This window comes from Schistocerca gregaria, chromosome 4 (assembly GCF_023897955.1).
Source record: "Schistocerca gregaria isolate iqSchGreg1 chromosome 4, iqSchGreg1.2, whole genome shotgun sequence".
NCBI lineage: Eukaryota > Metazoa > Arthropoda > Insecta > Orthoptera > Acrididae > Schistocerca > Schistocerca gregaria.
This window is the reverse complement of record NC_064923.1, coordinates 338,029,610-338,053,581: the sequence shown is the minus strand read 5'-3', so window position 1 is coordinate 338,053,581 and position 23,972 is coordinate 338,029,610. Positions and strand designations below refer to the sequence as shown.

Genomic DNA, 23,972 nt, shown 5'->3' with positions numbered 1-23,972 from the left:
CAGTCTTAGGATATTGTGTGTGGTCTGAGGGGACAAGCAGGTAAAGATGCCTCTTTTTCTATATTTCAAATGGTCGTCCATTTTATGTATTTTATGATCATTTCAAAATTTGACAGTTATTACAAATGGCATGTGAAGCGCCGCTTCTGTCATTCTGCACTGTAGGGTCATTGAGGTAATGTGTATGTTGAAGAGCAGTTAGCATCGTTGAGAACTTGTTAGCTAATGGGTTTTGGGCAGCAAACAGCCATGGGAGTACTTTAATTTTTGTTCAAACTGAGAGAAACTCCATGCCTAGCTGAATGTGGAATCTGTGAACCAGTCAGGACTTTAACATATGAAAATGTCTGATAATGCGCAGCTTTGGAAATTGTATTATTTTGACTGCATTTAAGCATAGGTACTGAATTGACTGTTAGAATATAAGCTTGATTATGAAAATTTAGGAATGTTAATTGCTATACTGGACTTTAATGATAATTATTTGTTAACTGGAGATTACTGTGTGAACTGTTTGGAAGAAGAGGCCTTGATATTTTCTGAGCTACTGATCTTTAGTTAAGTCCTTGGGTAATCTGATACCTCTTACACATGCATAAATCTAATCTTTACTGAAGCTCATAATTATTGTTTTTTTATTTCATACTTACTTGCATAACTGCAGAACCACCATTTCAATTATTTGCATGTTGTTACTGAATGAATAAATCATTAGTTCTTTAAATATAAATGCTTTGGTGATGCCTATAACCATTTATTCAAAAGCATATGACTTTTCATCATTTTTAGTAATATTTTATTAATCAACTTGTACTTCTGCAAAACTTGACAAAACTTAGATAATTTAAACTGCAGGATCTCACACTATATCAATTTGCAGTGATTTACCTTCTAGGGCATGAAGCAGATAGTGCACTGTTTGACATTAGTATAATAGCAATCTATTATTTCAAATAACGTTATGAGAAGGAAAGTTGCTCTCACCATATAGTGGAGATACTGAGTCACAGATAGGCACAAGAAAAAGACCATATCAATGAGGCCCAAACCTCCTTGCAGTACCTTCTCTCCATCTGCAAGATCCTCTTGCTGTGAAAAAAGATACTTTTTTGTGTTGTGCCTATCTGTGACTCAGTATCTCTTCTACATGGTAAGTAGCAATTTTCCTTCTCATAATATTGTTACCTTCCTTCCTGGATTTTCCACTGTTTGATATTATTTCAAATAGTTGGGCAAATGCACAACTGTGTGTCTTGAACGCCGCAAATGATTGATCTCATCAGGGACTAAGGCATTTGTATTATTACAGTTGTATGTAAAGTCACAAATGATGTTTTCTCATATGGAATTTGAATTTATCCTCTTACAATCACCATCAGAGTTTTAATTTGAACTTGAATTCAAGTATGATTCTTCAACTGAAAACTCATAAATAGCCAGTGCACCACAACAACGATGACCCATGCATGCCTTTATTCACAGGCAGCAAAACAAATTGGTGGAGGGATGCTATAAATAGGCAGGCTCAATGTTTTACCCGCAATGAAGAGCTCAGTGACAGAGCTCAGCAGACTGTCATACAGTAACTGCCAGTCAGTCAAACTTGCCGCACTCTATGGGATTGCAGGTTTGTCACTTTTGGGCTGTCATGGAATTCTGTGAACACTTTGGACTTTTGCCAGTTTGCCACCATATCAGCTAATTGCAGCTGAGCCTGTCTGCGAGGATGTCATGTTGTCATCAGCTGACAGCCACTGCCTATTAGCAGTGTACCAGTGCTCAGACATGGCCACCTCCTCTACACCAAGTACAAAAATGCTGTGGGACAAGACCCAGCTGCACCCACTGGGCAAGAGCATACCTTTTTTGTCTGCCTCTGTTTGACGTAAAGTAAAGAGTTTTATTGAAATTCATCTATGTTCCTGCAGCAATCTCCCAGCTTTGACATAGCCCCAATCTCTTTGTTGACTGATTGAATGACTGGGTGAGAGAGCTGCTTTTTTTATCATGGCCAAACGAAGCAATATTGCTCCCCCCCCCCCCCCCCCCTCCCCACCTGTCAGTGAGAGACCCTGGAAGTGATACATTGCAAATCACATTCACATAATTGCTTTTCTGTAATTTCTACAGAGACTTTTATGCCTGCATAAATACCAACCAGCTACTTGCTCAGTTGCTAAAAATGCATGATGTAAGCCTATCTAACAAGAGTAGTTTCACCAATGGATCTTTTAGACTAATCAAGGATCCGGAAACCTTCAATAGACATTTGCAGCAGTTGGAGTGCGACACAGTACATTAGGCTAAAGATGTTAATGATAAATTTAACATATTCCTGAATGAATTTGTTATCTGCAGCAAACAATGGCTCACTAAGGGAATCAAAACATTCTGTAAAACAAAGAGAATGCTTTATGTCTCACTCAGAAATTGTAACAAACCTCAGGGTAGGGAGCTCTACAAATTATACAGTAGCATACCAAAGAGTGACATTAAAAATGCAACAGCATGTTTATTAAATCTGAAATTAACAATTCAAATAATAAAATAAAAAGTATTTGGAAAGTGGTCAAAAGGGTGACAGGAAAAATCACAGAAGGTACAGACAGTATCGAAGTGTGTTTTGCATCATAATGGAAGCATGGTAGATGAAGGTGATATAGTAGCCAATATCTTCAACAACCATTTTTTGACAGTACGAGATATAATTGGTTGTGAAGGGTCTAGAGTTGAAACCCTGAGCCTTCTACAAAAAGCAGTGCAGAACAAAATTAGTCAGATGCATGTATCCTATATTACAACTGAAGAGATTGAGAAGGTAATAAGCCAAATGAAAATAAAAATTTTACTGGTGTGGATAATAAATCTATCAAAGTACTGAAGCACTGCTGCAAATTTATTCTTGATGTTCTCTGTCAAATATTAAATGAGTCCACAAATCAAGGTACTGTCCTTAACAGACTCAAATATGCAACTGTGAAACCACTGTTCAAAAAAGGTGATAAAGCTGATGTTTCCAATTACTGGCCAATTTCATTCTTAACAAGTCTCTCTAAAATCGTAGAGCAATTAACATTCAAGAGAATCATATATTATCTTAGTGAAAATAAAATCCTTAATAAAAATCAGTTTGGGTTCCAAAGAGTGCTTCAACTGGACAGTCATTTTCTCATTTGTCAACGAACTCCTTGTATCCATAAACAATATAATGTCATCAGTTGGAATCTTATGTGATCTTTCTAAAGCATTCAACTGTTTAGATCACAAAATTCTATTTACAAGGGCTGAGCGCTATGGATTAAGTGGCAAAGTAAGGATGTGGCTTGAGACATATGTAGACAACAGAGGGCAGTAGGTAGCACTGAACAGTTGCACAATGGCATCTGCCAACTCTGACTGGGGAACATTAAAATGTGGAGTGTCACAGGGCTTGGTGCTTGTTTCCTTACTTTTCCTCATCTTTATCAATGGTCTGCTTTGCTGTATGACACAAAAAGCACACTTCACCCTGCTGATGACACAGCCATTATGATTGGCAAAACACCCAACTGCAGTCTGGAGAATACTGTGACCACTTCATTCAAAGAATCTCCAGATTGGTTCACTTCAAATGGTCTGTTACTCAATGTTAACAAGACTCAATTCATTCAATTTCAAACAGCAAATGAAAAACAGGAAAATACTGAAATAAAATTTGGTGACAAGGAAATATTGAGAGTTGAGTCTTTCAAATTCCTTGGATTACACATGAACAACAATCTAAACCGGTCAGACCAATGTAAAAGACAATTCAGCAGCATTTGACGTTCCCTAAATTTCATCTGTTTGTGACTTGAGAACAATTAAAGCTGCATACCTAGGATAATTCAATCCACTTATGACATATGGAATCATATTTTGGGGTAACCAGTCTTGAGCAAACAGAGTCTTTATTGCACAGATAAGAGTCATCAGAATTATGGTTTGAGTGCACCCCAGATGCTGTTGCAGAAACTTATTCAAACAGCTCGCGAGCCTCCCCATGCCATCTCAGTACATTTTTTCACTAATGCGGTTTGTGAACAATAATCATACAATTTACAAAACAAATAGTGAATATCATGATCATGATACAAGAAGTAAAGATGATCTTCAAAAAGGTATAAAAAGTCTCAGCATGGTACAGGAAGGAGTACATCATTCAAGCATAAAACTATAAAATAAACTTCCATTTCATATTAAATCAGTCATTGGGGATGTGACTAAAATCAAAAAACAATTGAAACATTATCTTCTGAATAGTTCTTTCTATTCTTTACAGAAACTTTTTGACAGTGTGTAATAATCAGAACAAAGTGTTTAATTTTAAGTATTCCTATAAGAACTGACTATGTAGAACTGGCATATCAATTGATGACAGAATGCTTCCTATCTGTATTAGAATGTAAAACTTATAATTTGTTTGTGGAATCATAATTACTACTATAAACTGTGTTGTTGTTTATATATGGTTCAATTTCTAAGCCTCATGACCATTTAGATATCGTTATTACTGTAATAATCTGACACATTCTACCTCCTAGTGATACACTCACATCAAAGATCTATGGAACACGAAAATAAATAAATAAAATAAGTCCAAATCAATGGCCACTTCCAAACTGTAGTCAAGAGCAAAGGTGACCACCAATGGTAGTACACACTGTTAAGCTCAATATAAACAACCTCAATAACTAATTCATCACCTGTGCCATCTGAGTCCTGCCACCCTACATGAACTTCTCTGAATTACATAGATGGGAGTAAGCCTCCTTACATACATCCTTCGATGCAGTAATATTGGACTCAGTCTCCTCTAGCCCCTACCCCCTTTATCCCTGCTTCCATCATTCTGCACTCACACTCATCTCGCTTTTCCTATTCCTCTTTCCTAAGGTCCTGTCCCAATCCATTGTTCCACTTCACTGCATGCCACATCCAATTTCCCTCTACTTGTGAAAGAGCAACTGCTTGAGTGAAACATTCTTTTATATCCTGTCCCCATCACCCTCTCTTCCTCTTTCTCTCGCTACCAGTCCAATCCTCCTCCCCTCCTGCACCCCCCTCTCAGACTATTTGAGTTACTAGTGACAAACCACACATTAGTTCATCTACGTTTGCTCACTTGTTCACCAGGGACTCTTCTATTTAATTACTTTTAATATTTGATTTTGTTTAGCTATCCTGCCTATACACTTTGCCTAAACAAAAAGAGAAGTATGCAGAAGACATAGTCAGATGTCAATGTATCTTCGAACATGCACACCGTCAGCAGTAGGTATGTAAATGATTAGTGCTGGAATTCTCTGTGACAACCTCTTCATTAGTGTTGTGCATGTTTAGTGTTGTTACCAGCTCTGGTAGCATATATAAGGAGAATGGACAACATCAGATGTTGAGTAATCACTGTGAAGGTCACAGAGATGGCACATGCTCAGGTGGACAGTGTTATTAGCACCTGACAGAGTTTGAAATGGGCCTCATTGTGGGTCAAATTTAGGGGCTGGTTGTATCGTGCAATATCCAGGTTTCTGGGTCATTTGGATATGAGGGTGGCCTGATGTTGGACTGCTTGGGAACATGAGTGCAGTCATATGCATCAAGATTCCTGTCCACCATGTCTGATCACTACCAGGTAGGACTGCTGCATTGTGCACAAAGCACATTGTTACTTCTTCACATCTGTGGCTGTCATTAAAGGACAAGTAATGAACTCCTTGTGATATTCTTTTGACATCATGCACCATTGTTTGGAGACTAGCAGCAGTCGGACTAGGTAATTCCGTTCCATGCATAGGCTGCCATTATCATCACAATGCAAACAGCTGCATTTGAAGTTGTGCTGTGAATGAGAAGCAATGACTGCTGATGAATGACATTGCATTGTATTGAGCAATGAATCATGGTTTTTCACTATCTAGATGACCATTGTCTGCGAGTATGGTGATGACCTAGGAAGAGATATCATTCTTTCTATGTTTTGGAGAGGCACTACAGTGGTATTCCTCATATCATGGTGTGAGTTCCACTGAGTATGATTTCAGGCCTTGGGTGGTAGTGATTGAGTGAATTCTGATGGCTCAATGGTATGCCATGGACATCCTGTGTCCTATGAATGTACTATGTCTTGTGCAGCAACACTATGGTACCATTTACCAACAAAACAGTTTTCTTCTACATATAGCACATATCTCTATGAACTGTCTACATGGGGCTGAGGTACTCTTGTGACCAGCAAGATTCCCAAATTTGTCAACAATAGAACATGGGTGTGTCAGCTTGTACATTAACTCCACCCCTGTGTCAGTATTGAGGATATGAAGGACCAGTTACAACAGTTATCAAACAGTTTGCCTCAAAGAAGGATACAATGGCTTTATGTTGTGCTTCCCAACCAAATCAGCATGAAAATCCAGGTGACATTATACTGGTAAGTGGGTTAATGCTGTCAAGTTCTTTGTAAATTTTACTCAATTTTGTAATCACTGAAGTAACATCACATGCCCTCTCAACCTGTGAAGTTCAATTTTGATTCTTCCTCCCCTACTGTGTGCTTCACTTTTATTCAGGCAGTTTAGTTAACACCCATTTGTGATAAACTACAATGGAGTTCTAGAGTGGAAATGAAGATAAGTAATAAAATTCTGTAGCAGTACTTACAGTTGCAAGCTTGTTAACATCTTCATCAAGGGCACCTAGAGAAGCCAGTCCTAGTTCCTGTGAAAACTGGGCAAAGCTTGGATTTGCTAGCAAAGGCATGTGGCCCAGCAGTTCATGGCAGCAGTCTCTGTGTGCAAAGAATTTTAATTTCCTAAATGTTGAGAATGGTAGTAAGCATAAGGTACAACTAACAGAATTTCTTGCTTAGCTTATAAACATTCAAACACAGTTTGAGTGGAATCAAGTTGTAGCTGATTCATTTTTAACTATGAAATTTTCAATCTCTTGAAGTAATCTAATTCAGGCCTTAGCCTTCCTACGTATATTCTACCAGAAAATTTATATTTGGTTCCTCATACATATAGTGCTTAGCGAATAAATGTATTCAAATGTGACTGAAGAGCATTCAAAGAAAATACTAATATATGAACCCTACACAAAGTTGTATAGTCTGTTTACTGCTTACTTTTAAAACTTCATGTGCAGCTTTCAGCTGGTCCCTTATTCTACACTTACGTGTGTAACCAGTTTATTATTTTCCCTGATGAAAGTCTAATGAGTTTTTTTTTATTAGCTGATTAATGGAAATTTTACCATATAAATTTAGTAATATTAAATTTTTTGTTAATATATGTTCAAAGTGTAATTAATTATTATAATTGAGTGTGATGGGTGCACAAAGAATTTCACGTAATTTTCACTGTACGTAGATTGACACTATTTGCTAGCAAAGGCATGTGGCCCAGCAGTTCATGGCAGCAGTCTCTGTGTGCAAAGAATTTTAATTTCCTAAATGTTGAGAATGGTAGTAAGCATAAGGTACAACTAACAGAATTTCTTGCTTAGCTTATAAACATTCAAACACAGTTTGAGTGGAATCAAGTTGTAGCTGATTCATTTTTAACTATGAAATTTTCAATCTCTTGAAGTAATCTAATTCAGGCCTTAGCCTTCCTACGTATATTCTACCAGAAAATTTATATTTGGTTCCTCATACATATAGTGCTTAGCGAATAAATGTATTCAAATGTGACTGAAGAGCATTCAAAGAAAATACTAATATATGAACCCTACACAAAGTTGTATAGTCTGTTTACTGCTTACTTTTAAAACTTCATGTGCAGCTTTCAGCTGGTCCCTTATTCTACACTTACATGTGTAACCAGTTTATTATTTTCCCTGATGAAAGTCTAATGAGGTTTTTTTTTATTAGCTGATTAATGGAAATTTTACCATATAAATTTAGTAATATTAAATTTTTTGTTAATATATGTTCAAAGTGTAATTAATTATTATAATTGAGTGTGATGGGTGCACAAAGAATTTCACGTAATTTTCACTGTACGTAGATTGACACTATTCATAACTTGTGGTTAGCATGCTTTACGTAGGTAGTCCGTAATGTATAACTTGACTTGTTCCACATCTGTGAAGGCTCTTATTCATTATGCAGTCTACAGAACCTAATGTGTGAAAGAATGACTGAAATGAAATAAACTGGTGATAACAATGTGAAAAGTCTTTGCATCTTTTCTGTTCCATTTTTTATGACTTAAAACTGTTACAATTGTGCTTCAGACATCAAATATGGTAATTTTACTTCTAATTATGAAAATAATGACGTTTTGGTCATGGTGGAGAAATCAGTGATTGTCGACACAGTGGAAATACTTTTTAAAATATTTTATTGTCCAGTACAATCACATATAATTTTAAAAAGAAATTAGTTTAAGGTATCTCCAGCCATCTTTAGATCATGAGAAGGAAGTAATAGTTCAGTCCTAAGCATTTTGAGAGTAAAATGTTGTTGTTGATTGATACTGAAACTGTGAGTGTTCTAATGCCTCTTTCTTATGGTCTGAAGATTGCTCGTTATTGACAATAGCAACAATTTATTTGGAAATTATATGTTATTGTACTGGACAATAAAACATTTCTAAAAACATGTAATCCTATTGATTTGTTTATGAGTTTCTCTTTCATTACAACTCCCTTGATTTTATGAACCATGTTGTTCTCATTTCACTTTCAGGTGTTTGTCATTGCTCTATGTTTGTGGTAATATTGCAGTAATTTTTTCATTTCACAGTTTATTACCTGAGTCAAGTGAACTAAAAAAAGGACTTTTCAGACATCATTACAATGTTCTGCTTCTAAATGATGGCAGTGTCATTTGAAACCATAACTGATTTGGTGGCTGCATGATAATATGCATGCCTGGAACCTGTTAGGTTGTGGATCAAATCCTGGCTGAATCTTGGAAATTTTTCAGTCTGCCTTTAACCTAGCCTACACTTCTCAATGATGTAAAGATTCACAAGGAATGACACTTGGTTCGAATTTCATGTTAAACTGTAGGTCGCCTTTCCCTCTTTGGATAACTGGGACACCTAAGCTGCCAAATTGGCATCCAATTGAAAGACTTGCACCAGGCTGTTAGACCACACAAAATTAACATTATGAATCATTTGATGTGTTGCCTACCTGCCATAAATGTCTGGTCATGTTTTTGTAATGGTTCAATTATCTTTCAATGTCTTATGCTTTGCTCGTAATATTTTGCAGCATATTTCGTTAGTTTCATTTAACCCAGTATTTGTACAGTAATTATAAGATAATTTATCCTCAATCATCTTCTCTTCAGCAAATGTCATATTTATTCTGAAATCTTGTCTATTTTTGTATTCTTAGCATAGAAAATGAGTGAAGCTTCTCTGTTGTTTCTCAAATTTAAACCTGTAGGTTCTTCATTCCTACCACCTTAAACCTATAAGCTAATTTCAGTTGATACTTTTCCTCTTTCTCAGATATTAAGGATCACTGAATCTGGCAACATGCTTAGTAGTTAAGATTTTTCCAGCTTGGGGTTTGTTTTCCACCTTTTTATCCCAAGGTCATAGATGCAGGTTCTGCTTAAGACATCAATCTGAAGTTCAAAATAGATAAATTTTAGGCTCTTTGTATTCTAATTGCTCCAAAACTATTTATTGGATTCTGGAAAGTGTAACACAGTTCAGCTAGTCTATTTGATCTAAAAAACTAGAAGCAAAAGCAAAATTGATATCAATACCTCTGCAATTAATATAGCTATAACAAAAGGTTGCCTCATTTGGTGAGGATTTCCATATATTCATCTGGGTGAAAGTTATGGCATCTTAAACAGTTCTAGAATATCTGAAGTGAACATCTAATAGCCAAAACATTAAGTATACTGAAATGGCAATTCACCTTTATGCCTCTTGAAAAAGTGGAATATGGGCATCTAATATCAAGGAAGTACTTACTATCTATGCAAAAATGATTGGAAGAAAATCAATGCTAACATTTTAGTGTCTAATTACAACCATCTGAGACAGGAATAATTGATGTGCTGACAGACATCCAAATTTGAAAATACTCAAGTCTTCAGAATTTTGTAAACTTTCTTCATATGAATAAGAATGGATGATAGGCAAAGTAAAGAATACATGGACTGGTGCTGAAGGAAAGGAAAAAAAGACACCAAATCCAATACTAGGAGACACAATGGGTACAGGAAATGATTAAGGGATAAAACGACAAACAACCAAGATTAGTATCAAGTGCTATTTGTAATAAGGGCCTGCAGGGGATCCATTAGTTATCAAAGAGAGCTGAAGACCAGAGAAATAAATAGAAAGAAGTAAACCAACTGCAGCTGATGCCCATCACTCTTTTTCCCTCCTGATTTCAACCATCCCCTTTTCACCCTCACCCCTGCCACACATTGTTTTTCATTAAGTCTTGCTTATGTCATCTTGCACTCTATGATAGGAGGGAGCAATATGCTGCTTGATTCTTCAGTGAAGGTATGTTCTCGAAACTTTAACAAAAGCCCGTACCAAGCTACTGAGCATCGCTCCTGCAGCGTCTTCCACTGAAGTTTATCTATCATCTCCGTAATGCTTTCGCGATTACTAAATGATCCTGTAATGAAGTGCGCTGCTCTCTGTTGGATCGTCTCTATCTCTTCTATCAACCCTATCTGGTACGGATCCCACACTGCTGAGCAGTATTCAAGCAGTGGGCAAACAAGCGTACTGTAACCTACTTCCTTTGTTTTCAGATGGCATTTACTTAGGATTCTGCCAATGAATCTCAGTATGGCATGTGCTTTACCGACGATGAACATTATATGATCATTCCACTTTAAATCACTCCTAATGTGTACTCCCAGATAATTTATGGAATTAACTACTTCAAGTTGCTGACCTGTTATTTTGTAGCTAAATGATAAGGGATCTATCTTTCTATGTATTCGCAGCACATTACACTTGTCTACATTGAGATTCAATTGCCATTCCCTGCACCATGCGTCAATTCGCTGCAGATCCTCCTGCATTTCAGTACAATTTTCCATTGTTACAACCTCTCGATACACCACAGCATCATCTGAAAAAAGCCTCAGTGAACTTTTGATGTCATCCGCAAGGTCATTTATGTATATTGTGAATAGCAACAGTTCTATGACACTCCCCTGCGGCACACCTGAAATCGCTCTTGCTTCAGAAGACTTCTCTCCATTGAGAATGACATGTTGCGTTCTGTTATCTAGGAACTCTTCAATCCAATCACACAATTGGTCTGATAGTCCATATGGTCTTACTTTGTTCATTAAACGACTGTGGGAAACTGTATCGATTGCCTTGCAGAAGTCAAGAAACACGGCATCTACCTGTGATCCCGTGTCTATGGCCCTCTGAGTCTCATAGACGAATAGTGTGAGCTGGGTTTCACACAACTGTCTTTTTCGAAACCCATACTGATTCCTACAGAGTAGATTTCTAGTCTCCATAAAAGTCATTATACTCGAACATAATACGTGTTCCAAAATTCTACAACTGATCGACGTTAGAGATATAGGTCTATAGTTCTGCACATCTGTTTGACGTCCCTTCTTGAAAATAGGGATGGTCTGTGCCCCCTTTCCAATCCTTTGGAACGCTTCGCTCTTTTAGAGACCTACGGTACACTGCTGCAAGTAAGGGGGCAAGTTCCTTCGCGTACTCTGTGTAAAATCGAACTGGTACCCCATCAGGTCCAGCGGCCGTTCCTCTTTTGAGCGATTTTAATTGTTTCTCTATCCCTCTGTCATCAACTTTGATATCTACCATTTTGTCATCTGTGCGACAATCTAGAGAAGGAACTACAGTGCAGTATTCCTCTGTGAAACAGCTTTGGAAAAAGACATTTAGTATTTCGGCCTTTAATCTGACATCCTCTGTTTCAGTACCATTTTGGTCACAGAGTGTCTGGACATTTTGTTTTGATCCACCTACCGCTTTGACATAAGACCATCATACAACATGCGTTAGATGAGTATGTGCCAAGCAAGATCGTAATAGATGGAAAAGAGCCACCGTCGTACAACAACTGAGTTAGAAAACTGCTGCAGTTAGGATTTTCTGCCAAGTCAGTACATAGAACTTTACTTTCGATTTCATTGAATGCCTCTCACATAGCCCTCCTCACACTACACTTCGCTTTGCGTAATTTTTGTTTGTCTGCAAGGCTTTGGCTATGTTTATGTTTGCCGTGAAGTTCCCTTTGCTACTGCAGCAGTTTTCTGACTCAGTTGTTGTACGACGGTGGCTCTTTTCCATCTATTACGATCTTGCTTGGCACATACTCATCTAACGCATGTTGTACGATGGTTTTGAACTTTGTCCACTGGTCCTCAACAATATCTGTACTTGAGACAAAACTTTTGTGTTGAGCCGTCAGGTACACTGTAATCTGCATTTTGTCACTTTTGGTAAACAGAAAAATCTTCCTACCTTTTTTAATATTTCTATTTATGGCTGAAATCATTGATGCAGTAACCGCTTTATGATTGCTGATTCCCTGTTCTGCGTGAACTGTTTCAAATAGTTCAGCTCTGTTTGTCACCAGAAGCTTTAATATGTTATCGCCACAAGTTTGTTCTCTGTTTAACTGCTCAAGGTAGTTTTCAGATAAAGCACTTAAAAAAATTTCACTGGATTCTTTGTCCCTGCCACTCGTTATGAACGTTTGAGTCTCCCAATCTATATCCTCAAATTAAAACCTCCACCCAGAACTATAACATGGGGAAATCTACTCGAAATATTTTCCAAATTATCCTTCAGGTGCTCGGCCACAACAGCTGCTGAGCCAGGGGCCTATAGAAACATCCAGTTACCATGTCTGAGCCTGCTTTAACCATGACCTTCACCCAAATTATTTCACATTTTGGATCTCCGTCAATTTCCTTCGATACTATTGCACTTCTTGTCGCTATAAACATGCCTCCCCCTTCACTGTCCAGTCTGTTTCTGTGGTATACATTCCAATCTGAGTTTAGGGTTTCATTACTGTTTACATCTGGTTTCAGCCAACTTTCTGTTCCTAGTACTATATGGGTGTTGTGACCGTTTATTAATGAGAGCAGTTCTGGGACCTTTCTATAGACTCTCCTGCAGTTTACTATTACCACATTAATATTGTTATTCCCTGTTGCATTTTGCCTACTCCTACCTTGCCACGTCTCAGGAGTCGTCTTGTTGGGCCTAGGGAGGGAATTATCTAACTTAAAAAAAACTCATGTGCACTCCACACGTACTCTGCTACCCTTGTAGCCACTTCCGGCATGTAGTGCACGCCTGACCTATTCAGGGGGACGCTACATTTCTCCACCCGATAGCGGAGGTCGAGAAATTTTTCACCCCAGATCTCCGCAGAATCGTCTGAGCATCTGGTTTAAGCCTTCCACTCAGCTCCAAACCAGAGGACCGCAATCAGTTCTGGGATAGAGGGAGTTCTGAGTGGCATACAGTTACAGGTAGACTATGGTGTCAGATAAAGTCCTTCACCTGATTTAGGTGGAAAGAAAAAAAAAAAAGATCAAACCATTCACACACGTGTTCACTGTTGTTTATACTTTTAAATGTGTGTACTTCCACTCATCCCTTTGCTGTGAGTAGCAATCTGCCCCATTTCATATTATTTACATTAGTTATGGTGTTGTCTGTAGACATAATGCAATCAAGCAAATAATTTACTTACGGTTCAGGAGTATAAAAAGGATCTGATGAGTGACGGATATACTGAGTGCAGTGAAACACTCTAAATGCCAGTCCTGACAGGAAATCTCTTGGAGACAAGTATCCTGCAACTGGACGAAGTTGAAAACCTGTTTTTCCTGTAAAAAAAAAAAAAAAAAAAAAAAAAAAAAAAAAAAAAAAAAAAAAAAAAAAAAAAAAAAAAAAGGGTATGTATCAGTCAGTTAATACATACGATTTTTCTTGTAAAATAATTAATTGCGTAGATACAAGAAAAAAATAGTATTGAATTTTGAAGTCATTGTACACTAATGGCTGTGATAATTTAAAATAGGCAGACAGAAACCCCTAATGAATCTAAACATGGAGAATATGTAGAAAAGTGTACCAGCAATAATAAATGGTTGAGATTGTGGATGGCTGGTATACATATACATGCAGCCCTAACAGCTCTCTCTCTTGGGTGACTGGAAAGGCCAGTGTTACATCAAACTCAGACAGTGAAGAGATGTCAGATGAAATGTAAATGTGAAAACAATGCCAGTATATTTAGTAGACATCAAACCTGTGAAAGAGTTTGTATATCACAGAATGCTTGATCTCCTGAAAACAGATGACTCACTTGTCTATTTTACAAGTTATCTTACAACAACAGTGAAGTGTGTGTGAAATATATTGATAGGAGAGGCTCTTATTCAGTGACTACACCATGAGGTGACTGGCATCTCTGTATAACAACTATGCAGCTTTTCTCATTGTACTGGAGCATCACAGTAGATGTAAACATGTCCACACTGTTGCTGTGATGCCACCTGCATAGGAGTGGACAGCTAGTATTTTTGCCATTGAATTAGCTTCCCTCTCCACATACCACAAGTGCCTCAGACTACAACACGCATGAGAACACCATGCATAGGGGTGAAAGTACTATTTTCCAGATCAGTTCTGCTTCAACATGTTGTTGGCCTCATTGGTTAAATGTTGGTGTAATGTGGCACCCTACATTAGCAGCATGGTGGCTAGATACTCTTAAATACAGAAATGAAGTCAGACAGCAGCTCCTACATCAAGAAAGTTTTAAAGATTAAGGTAAAGGTCCTGTCTGGCAACTTGACAGTCTATACTTCTGCAGTAAAATTTGCAGGCTCATGCAGAGATGAGCATTTTTCAAAGAATTATGAGTGCCACTGCTTCTATGGCCTGCACATTCATTACACATACCATACTTCTAATAGGCCTTGGGTATCTGCTGCAACCCATTAGAGATAGGTTGAAGTATGAAACAATAAGTCAATTAACTGAACTGAAGAAGGTGCAGAGGTAGTTTCATGTCCCTTCATTGTCCGTGCCAGATCCATTCATAGTCATGAGTGGTGCTCTGAAGAGAAATGTGGCAGAGATTTTAAAAGTGTCTAGCTGCTGTTTTTATTTATGGGTCAACTGCTACACCTCATGATTTGATGGATGACGAAACTGTACTTAATGAAAACTATAATCTGAGTGAGTTCATAAGATTCAGACCTAGCTAAATGGATAAAACTGATTTGTGTGAGAAAAACAGTTATTTTCAGAAACAGTTTGTTTCAGCACTAGTCATAAGAGAAGTATATAAACACTCCTCTTGAAACATTATTGCAAATAAAAATTTATGTATCACAGCTGATGGTGCTTCTACCTGTGACTGTGAATGCAGTATCCATCTTGAAATGGAGCAGGGGAGCATTTATGGAGTATTTGCAGAGATATTCTTTGATGTATAATGGAGTTTTGTTGTGGCTGTAATTCATTGCTTGTTTGATTCCTTGTTGTGGTATTGGTGCATTGAGGAGTTAAGAATATCCTGTCATAATCTGGGATAACATTGTGCAGCACACAAATAGCTTGAATCATAACATCAACTTTGGAAGAACTGCAATACAATGACACACTTATAGTTCTGAATTTTGATGTTAATATACCAAATACATATTCTCCTTATTTTAATTCTCCTTATTTTCATCTCCTTGAAAATCCTTAATACTCTGTGCTCATTTCTCAAATCTCTATGCTAATTCCTTAAGAATGATTTTATTTTATTTGTGCATACAGGCAAGCCCACATCTGTCACAGAACAGTGAGGAACCTTACATTTCACCCAGTAATGGAAATGATCATGGCAAACTAACATGTTCTTGTTTCAAAGTTCATCCAAAACTACTGTTCTGAAATGCTCGTCTATTGATGTTGCATCCATATTCATTTGTGTCCACTTTCACAAAAAACTATCTGTGTCTACTGAAACTGTTGGGCAGGTGCTACAGAAGCCAGAAACAGTGAGTTCTTTCTAAGACACTTTGTAAATGTTCTGGAAATGATAGGAATATGTGTTCAGTTCTTTCACTAAATCAATAACACCATATTTCTTCCACTTTTTTCCAGCTATAATGAATGCATGCAATATCTTCTTTTCAGCTGAACATTTATGAGTTGGAAAAGATCCAGTGCATTGCTATTATGCTTTTATGAAGATGACATTATTTATTTGTAACATGACTGTTCCACATCTCCTGGCAGCATCACTACCATGTGCTTTGCTCATCTCTTGTTCATGTCACATCACTGTTTCACCATCACCTGATGTCCACACCATGTAATTTCCGTATGAATTGCACATTAAACCATGAAATATTGAAGTGTTGTGGTTTAAGTTACATGAAATGGATGAGCTATTGAAATATATGAAGCAGTAATATATTGAGAGACTACAGTAGTTATTTTATTCCCGAGGGCATGCAGACCTACTTTATGCCTAAATGATGATGGTATTCTCTTGGGTAAAATTTTCTTGAGGTGACATAGTCCCCCATTCAGATGGCTGGGTATGGACTACTCAGGAGGATGCCATTACCAGGAAAAACAAAACTGGCATTCTATGAGGAATGTTAGATCATTCAGTCAGAAAGATATGTTACAAAATTTAAAAAGGAAAATGGATAGATTGAAATTATGCATAATGGGAATTAGTGAAGTGCAATGGCAGGAAAAACTGGACTTCTGGTCAGGTCAATACAGGTTATTAACACAAAATTTAACAGCGGTAATGCAGGAATAGGTATAATAATGAATAAGAAAATAGGAATGTGAACAAGCTATTACAAACAGCATAGTGACTGCATTATCATAGTCAATAGACGCAAAGGTCAGACCTTATTGAAAACATTGGTATAGGAACAAGGATCATTATCATGATGTTGTTATAGTAAATATGATAATGAAACTTAATATATCAGTCAAGAAGGCTAGGAGAGTGTTTCTGCTAGATAGAGCAGATAAGCAGTTATTAATGTCTCACTTAGACAGTGAATTGGCATCACTTAGTTTCAGTAAGATGGACATACAGGAAGTATGGGCAAAGTTTAAGCAGTTTGTAATTTATGGTCTGGAGGGTTATGTGCCCAGCAAGCAGATAAAGGATGGAAAAGACCCACCACAGTTTAATAATGAAATTTGACAGATGTGAGGAAGCAGAGGCTGTTGCACTCTTGGTTCAAATGGGACTGCATAAATGATGACAAACAAAGGTTAGTAGAGATTCGTGCATCTGTGAAAAGATCTATGTGTGAAGCATACAACTACTACCACTATCACATCTTAGCAAAAGATCTGACAGAGAACCTAAGAAAATTCTGATCTTATGTAAAATCACTAAACAGGTCTAAGGCTTCCATTTAGTCCCATGTTGACCAGTTTGGTGTGGAAGTTGAAGATAGCAAAACAAAAGCTGAAGTTTTAAATTTTATGTTCAAGAGATCATTCACACAGGAGAACTGTACAAACATACCATCATTTGACTATCGTACCGACTCCTGTAGGGGCAACATTGTAATGATCATACCTAGTGTAGAGAAACAGCTGAAGGATTTGAAAACAAATAAATAACTAGGTCCAGATGGAATCCCAGTTTGAAGTACTCTACGGCATTGGCCCCTTACCTAGCTTGCCTTTATTGAGAATCTCTTGCCCAGCACAAAGTCCCAAGTGACTGGAAGAAAGCACAGGTGACTCCAGCATATAAGAAAGATAAAAGAATGGATCTGCAAAATTACAGACCAATATCCCTAACTTCCATTTGCTGCAGAGTAGTTGAACATATCCTCAGTTTGAATAAAATAACCTCTTTTGAGACTGAGAAGCTTATTACATGAATCAGCATAGTTTTAGAAACCATTGCTGATGCAAAACTCAGCTTACTCTTTTCTCACATGATATACTGAGGACTATGGATGGAGGGCAGCAAGCAGATTCAAGATATCTATATTTCTGGAAAGCATTTGACATGGTGCGCCATTGCAGGCTGTTAACAAGGTACAAGCATATGGAATAAGTTCACAAATATGTGAGTGGCTCGAAGACTTCTTAAATTATAGAACCCAACATGTTGTTCTTGAACAGCGGATGTTCATCAGAACAAGGATATCATCAGGAGTGCCCCAGAGAAGGCTGATAAGACCACTGTTGTTTTCCATATACATAAATGATTTGGCTGACAGGGTGGGCGGCAATCTTCTGCTGTTTGCTGATGATGCAGTGGTGTTTGGTAAGGTGTCGAAGTTGAGTGACTGTAGGAAGATACAAGACAGCTTAGGCAAAATTTTCTTTGGTGTGAAGAATGGCAGATAGCCTTAAATGTGAAAAAATGTAAGTTAATGCAAATGAGTAGGAAGATCAAACCTGTAATGTTCAGATACAGTATTACTAGTGTCCTGCCTGACACGATCAAGTCATTTCAATATCTGAGCATAATGTTGCAAAGTTTAATGAGGTGGAACAAGCATGTGAGAGGTGTGGTAGGGAAGGTGAATGGCTGACTTCAGTTTATTGGGAGAATTTTAGGAAAGAGTGGTTTCTCCTGTGAAAGAGACCACATATAGGATGCTGGTGCAACCTGTTTTTGAGTACTACTGGAATGTTTGGGATCCATACCAGGTCAAATTGAAAGAAGACATAGAAGCAGTTCAGAGGCGGGCTGCTAGATTTGTTACCGGTAGGTTCGAACAATACATAAGTGTTACAGAGTTGCATTGGGAACTCAAATGGAAATCCCTGGAGGGAAGGCAGCATTCTTTTTGAGAAACACTATTAAGAAAATTTAGAGAACCAGCATTTGAAGCTAATTGATGAACAATTCTACTGCTGCCAAAATACATTGCACATGAGACCCATGAAGATAAGGTACAAGAAATTAGGGCTCATATGGAGGCATACAGATAGTCATTTTTCTCTCGCCCTAATTCAGAGTGGAACAGGAAAGGAAATGACAAGTAGTGGTACAGGGTACCCTCCACTACGCATTGTATGGTGGCTTGCAGAGTATCGATGTAGGTGTAGATGTACTATCACCACCACCACCACCACCACCACCACCACCACCACAAACACCACCAAAGCAACCACTTCCGCGCAACAGTCATTTAAAGAGGGATGGAATGGTTGAGATCTAATAGCAGGGCCTCCCTCATTCATTTGATCAATTGAAGGCAGTGATGTATTCCACACCCATGAATGACAAGCCCTCTTTGTAGGAGCATGTATACCATACATGTCACTAAATCCATAGTCATCCCTTCATGAAATCCTCCCCACTCCACCAAGAGTGTCTTTCCGCCGTCCACCTAACCTTCGTAACCTCTTGGTTCATCCCTGTGAAATCCCCAAACCACCTTCCCTACCCTCTGGCTCCTACCCTTGCAACTGCTCCCGGTGTAAAACCTGTCCCAACCATCCTCCCACCACCACCTACTCCAGTCCTGTAACCCGGAAGGTGTACACGATCAAAGGGAGAGCCACGTGTGAAAACACCCACGTGATTTACCAACTGACCTGCCTACACTGTGACGCTTTCTATGTGGGAATGACCAGCAACAAACTGTCCATTCGCATGAATGGACACAGGCAGACAGTGTTTGTTGGTAATGAGGATCACCCTGTGGCTAAACATGCCTTGGTGCACGGCCAGCACATCTTGGCACAGTGTTACACCGTCCGAGTTATCTCAATACTTCCCACCAACACCAACCTATCCAAACTCCAGAGATGGGAACTTGCCCTTCAATATATCCTCTCTTCTCGTTATCCACCAGGCCTCAATCTCCACTAATTTCAAGTTGCCGCCACTCATACCTCACCTGTCAATCAACATTATCTTTGCCTCCACACTTCCGCCTTGACTTACATCTCTGCCCATACTCTTTGCCTTTAAATATGTCTGCTTGTGTCTGTGTATGTATGGATGGATATATATGTGTGTGTGTGTGTGTGTGTGTGTGTGTGTGTGTGCGCGCGCGCACGCACGAGTATATATCTATCCTTTTTCCCCCCTAAGGTAAGTCTTTCCGCTCCCGGGATTGGAATGACTCCTTACCCTCTCCCTTAAAACCCACATCCTTTCATCTTTCCTTTTCCTTCCCTCTTTCCTGACAAAGCAGCCACCAGTTGTGAAAGCTAGTAATTCTGTGTGTGTGTTTGTGTGTTTTGTTCATTATGCCTGTCTGCCGGCGCTTTCCCGCTTGGTAAGTCTTGGAATCTTTGTTTTTAATATAAATCCATAGTCAGACAGATGTGTTGAATGAGTTGATGATTTTTTGAGAAAGAGAACTGCAGAACATTTAAGAATGGGTAGTAACTAGATGTAACACCTGCTGCAGTGTCAAATGACAGGTGGATATCATAGGACAGAGTGATCCATATCTCAAGAATTAGGTACGTATACAGGACTTTTTTAACCATACTCTTTCCAGTAAAAAATTGGACACTTTTTTTAAACACACTGTATGGGACTCAATTTTTGTGTAAATGGGAGACAGAGAGATTATATCAAAGGTTGACTGCCTATTATGTACATGGGATTTAAAAAAATTCTAAAATGAAATAAAAATATAAAGTTTGCACTTTGGAAACTTTAGTGACTGGGAAAGAAGGGCTTTTAGCTATATGTGATATATGCTAGATATATATGACTGAAAAAAATCCCTCCTACTTACAAAAATGTTTTAACAATATAAATTATTTTTGCTACAATAAACTGTCAAGACTGAAATCTAAGTGAGTTTTACTTACTTTTGAGGAAGATATTGACATCTTCCAGCTGTGGTATATTGTCCTCCCTGAAAAAAAAAGAGTATTGTCTTGATTTATATATTCAATAGAAATAATTGATTATTTATTAATTGTTTTATGTTTACAATATTTGCTACATCCTAATTTGATTTAATCTAAAAGAAATTTTACACACAAGTAGATAGTCTGAGGAAATCATGGAGCCTGAAAAAATAAGAATTAAGTATCATGTGACACAGAGCAATAAATACTATGCCTTACAACTCTTTAAATGTACTGTGTCAATCAGGAATCTAGAAAAACACAGATTAATAGTACTGACAGTACAGATCACCAGTTTCATATATTTCAAAATTAATCAAGTGATTAGAGAACTAAGAAGAGCTAACTGAAGAGTTACTGTGATTGTTGAGACTTAAATATTTATTTCATACCACATTCTGCAAAATCCATGGAAACTTGTTTGTAGACTACTTTGCATTCAATGGCTTGGATGTAGAAGAAATACTAATGGTGTATCTAACCATAATTAACAATGAGCCATCTTAATAAATTACATTTTGATAACTACACTGTAATGCAACATGAAATATAATTTGTTGTTGTTGTGGTCCCATGTCCAGAGACTGGTTGATGCAGGTTTCCAGGCTACTCTATCCTGTGCAAGCCTCTTCATCTCTGAATAACTACTGAAATCTCCATCCATTTGCACTGCTTACTGAATTCATCTTTGGTTTCCTCCCTCAATTTTTAACCCCCCCTTCGCCCACACACACTTCTCTCAAATATCAAATTGGCAATTCCTTGCTGCCTCAGATTGTGTTCTAACAATTGATCTCTTCTTTTAGTCAAGTAATAGTATCATACAGTATGCAATCTACCCACCTAATCTTTCTCATTCTTCCACAGCATTGTATTTCAAAAGTCCTACTCTCCTCTTATCTGAGCTGCTTATTGTATGCATTTCTCTTTTGTACAATGCTACACTCTCGACACATTCAGAAAAGGCTTACTACAATTTGGTTTTGACTAATAGATAGACTGATCCTTGAGGAAAATTTTGGTTTATAATTTATAAATATTTTTTTGGAAATTGTGTGAACTATGATGGAATGAAGTCTGCCTCTACTGTGAAAATGGCCATCTAGCAGTTTGGCTGCCACAACACTAGCAGAATCCATGTCAGGCCTGTTGGTCTAGCATGTGGCTGAAAACTTAAACATTGCAGGATCAAATGCTGGTGGGGTTGTGGTTATTATTATTATTATTATTATTATTATTATTATTATTACATCTTCCTATTACTTCATCTGTCCCCTCTATTCAAGGCATCTTCCTCTCATACATGACAATGCTCCTTTATTTTACTAAAATCAGCAGTAGCAGAACATTGTAAGAACTGTGGCTCTGACATTGATTTTAATAATGTACATGTGCTGTCTAAGGAAACCAACATTTATAGAAGAAAGGTCTGAGAAGCAGTTTAAATTTCCAAGAATGCATGTAATTTCAACAGACAAGACAACTATAGGCTTCCGGCATTGTGGCTGCCTGCCATCAAGGGATCAAACATGCGACCGTGGTTTGTGAGCAATACAAACAATGTGCTGCAAGTCACCTCTGGAGACAATAATATTTTGGGTAAACATTCCCCCTCTCTTGTTCTGTCCATTTTACATGCAGCCAATGATGATGGACAACCAATAGCAGCAGGAGGAATTTCAACCAATAACCCTTTTCCAGTGTAAGTGTGGAATAGTGCCTTTCTATCCAATGATGATGGGTCACCAGTAGTATCCACAAGAGTTTAACCAGTAGCACCCCTTCTTATGCATCTACTTTGTAATATTAGCCTAAGATAATGGCTCACCAATGGTAGCCTCAAGAATTTTAACCAATATTTACACTTCTCCAGTACAAATACAGGAAAACTCCTTTTTATAAGAGAAAATGACTCTGGTCTCTGACAGTGTTCTAGCAGTAGTGGACACTTATTCATCCTGAAGAAGACTCCAGTAGAGGGGTTGAAATGTTGATTACTTCAGAAGGAAATATTATATGGCCTAACAACCCAGAAGATTTTAACTTTAGTGACAATGGCCATGAAAACCCACAAACTTACATAAAACTCCTTTATTTTGTTGATGTGTCCTTTCCAAGACCACCGTGGTCTGATGCATTTATGTCTGTCAGGTGGTTTCCATTCAAAAATCTTCTTTGGTCACTGATGATCTGGAATTCTCAACAATGTGGTTGCCTCAGTTTCTCTCATTTCACCCCTTACTTCAGCATTAGTTTTTTCCTCAATTCTGCTCCTTCACAAATAATCAATGTCCACAGGTATTACTCTTCCTTTGGGGTCAGCATTTAAAATACATATTTCTGATCCACAGCAAAGGACAGATTCAACCATTGGCATTCCCACTCTTTTCTAATTGTCATTAGAAACGTTATTGTACTACCAAAAAGAATTTATACACCTTATTACTTTTCTGTTTTGTTGTGTTCTGTGTTTTACTTCTAATTGCCCAATCCATTTTTGTCAATATATGCCCCTACATATTTAAATTTTTCTACCTGTTTTATAAATGCTTCATCATTGATGTAAACTTCAAATGCAGTGTCACTATTCTCTATCAAATATTTGGTTTCTGTTAGGCTCGTCAGTAGCCCACGTTAGTCCTATTTGTGATACAAACATCATATCATAAACTCAAGGTCACATTCATTTTGCACTATAATGATTTGATCATCAGCAAAACTTAACTAAACACCTATACATGATTAACAATGGTTCCCATTCCTCCATAGCTGCTCTTCCATTTTCAGAGAGCCACCACCATGTATAAGGTGGGTGATATACTGCAACGTATCTCAGACCTTTTGTGGCATTAATAGGTTCTTATAATTTTGACCTTCTTTCAATCTGTACCATATTATCTCTGTACATTTCAGTAATAATCTGTAAAAGACAGTCCTTCATATCCATATCTTTCAAAGCTTCCTAGAGTTTTTTTTATAGTGTCTGTGTCATGAGCTTTTGCAAAATCTACAAAGGCAATGTGTAACTCCACTCCTACCACTATACATTTCTCCATTTGCTGTTGTAGAATAAAGAGGTTATTTTTACAGGATATGTTCTACTATTTAAAAACAGAACTT

The 23,972-nt window shown here is 37.7% G+C and overlaps 1 protein-coding gene across 1 annotated transcript in view; it reads right to left on the bottom strand.

Annotated features, from left to right (window-relative positions):
- LOC126266708 (tryptophan 5-hydroxylase 1) overlaps positions 1-23,972 on the bottom strand; it is a 240,407-nt gene that overhangs the window by 23,753 nt on the left and 192,682 nt on the right. The window contains exons 8-10 of the mRNA XM_049971157.1: positions 20,811-20,857; positions 13,720-13,855; positions 6,679-6,805 (exon numbers count right to left, since the gene is read on the bottom strand). Of these exons, the coding sequence (XP_049827114.1) occupies positions 6,679-6,805; positions 13,720-13,855; positions 20,811-20,857 (310 nt within the window). The remainder of the gene's footprint in view (positions 1-6,678; positions 6,806-13,719; positions 13,856-20,810; positions 20,858-23,972) is intronic.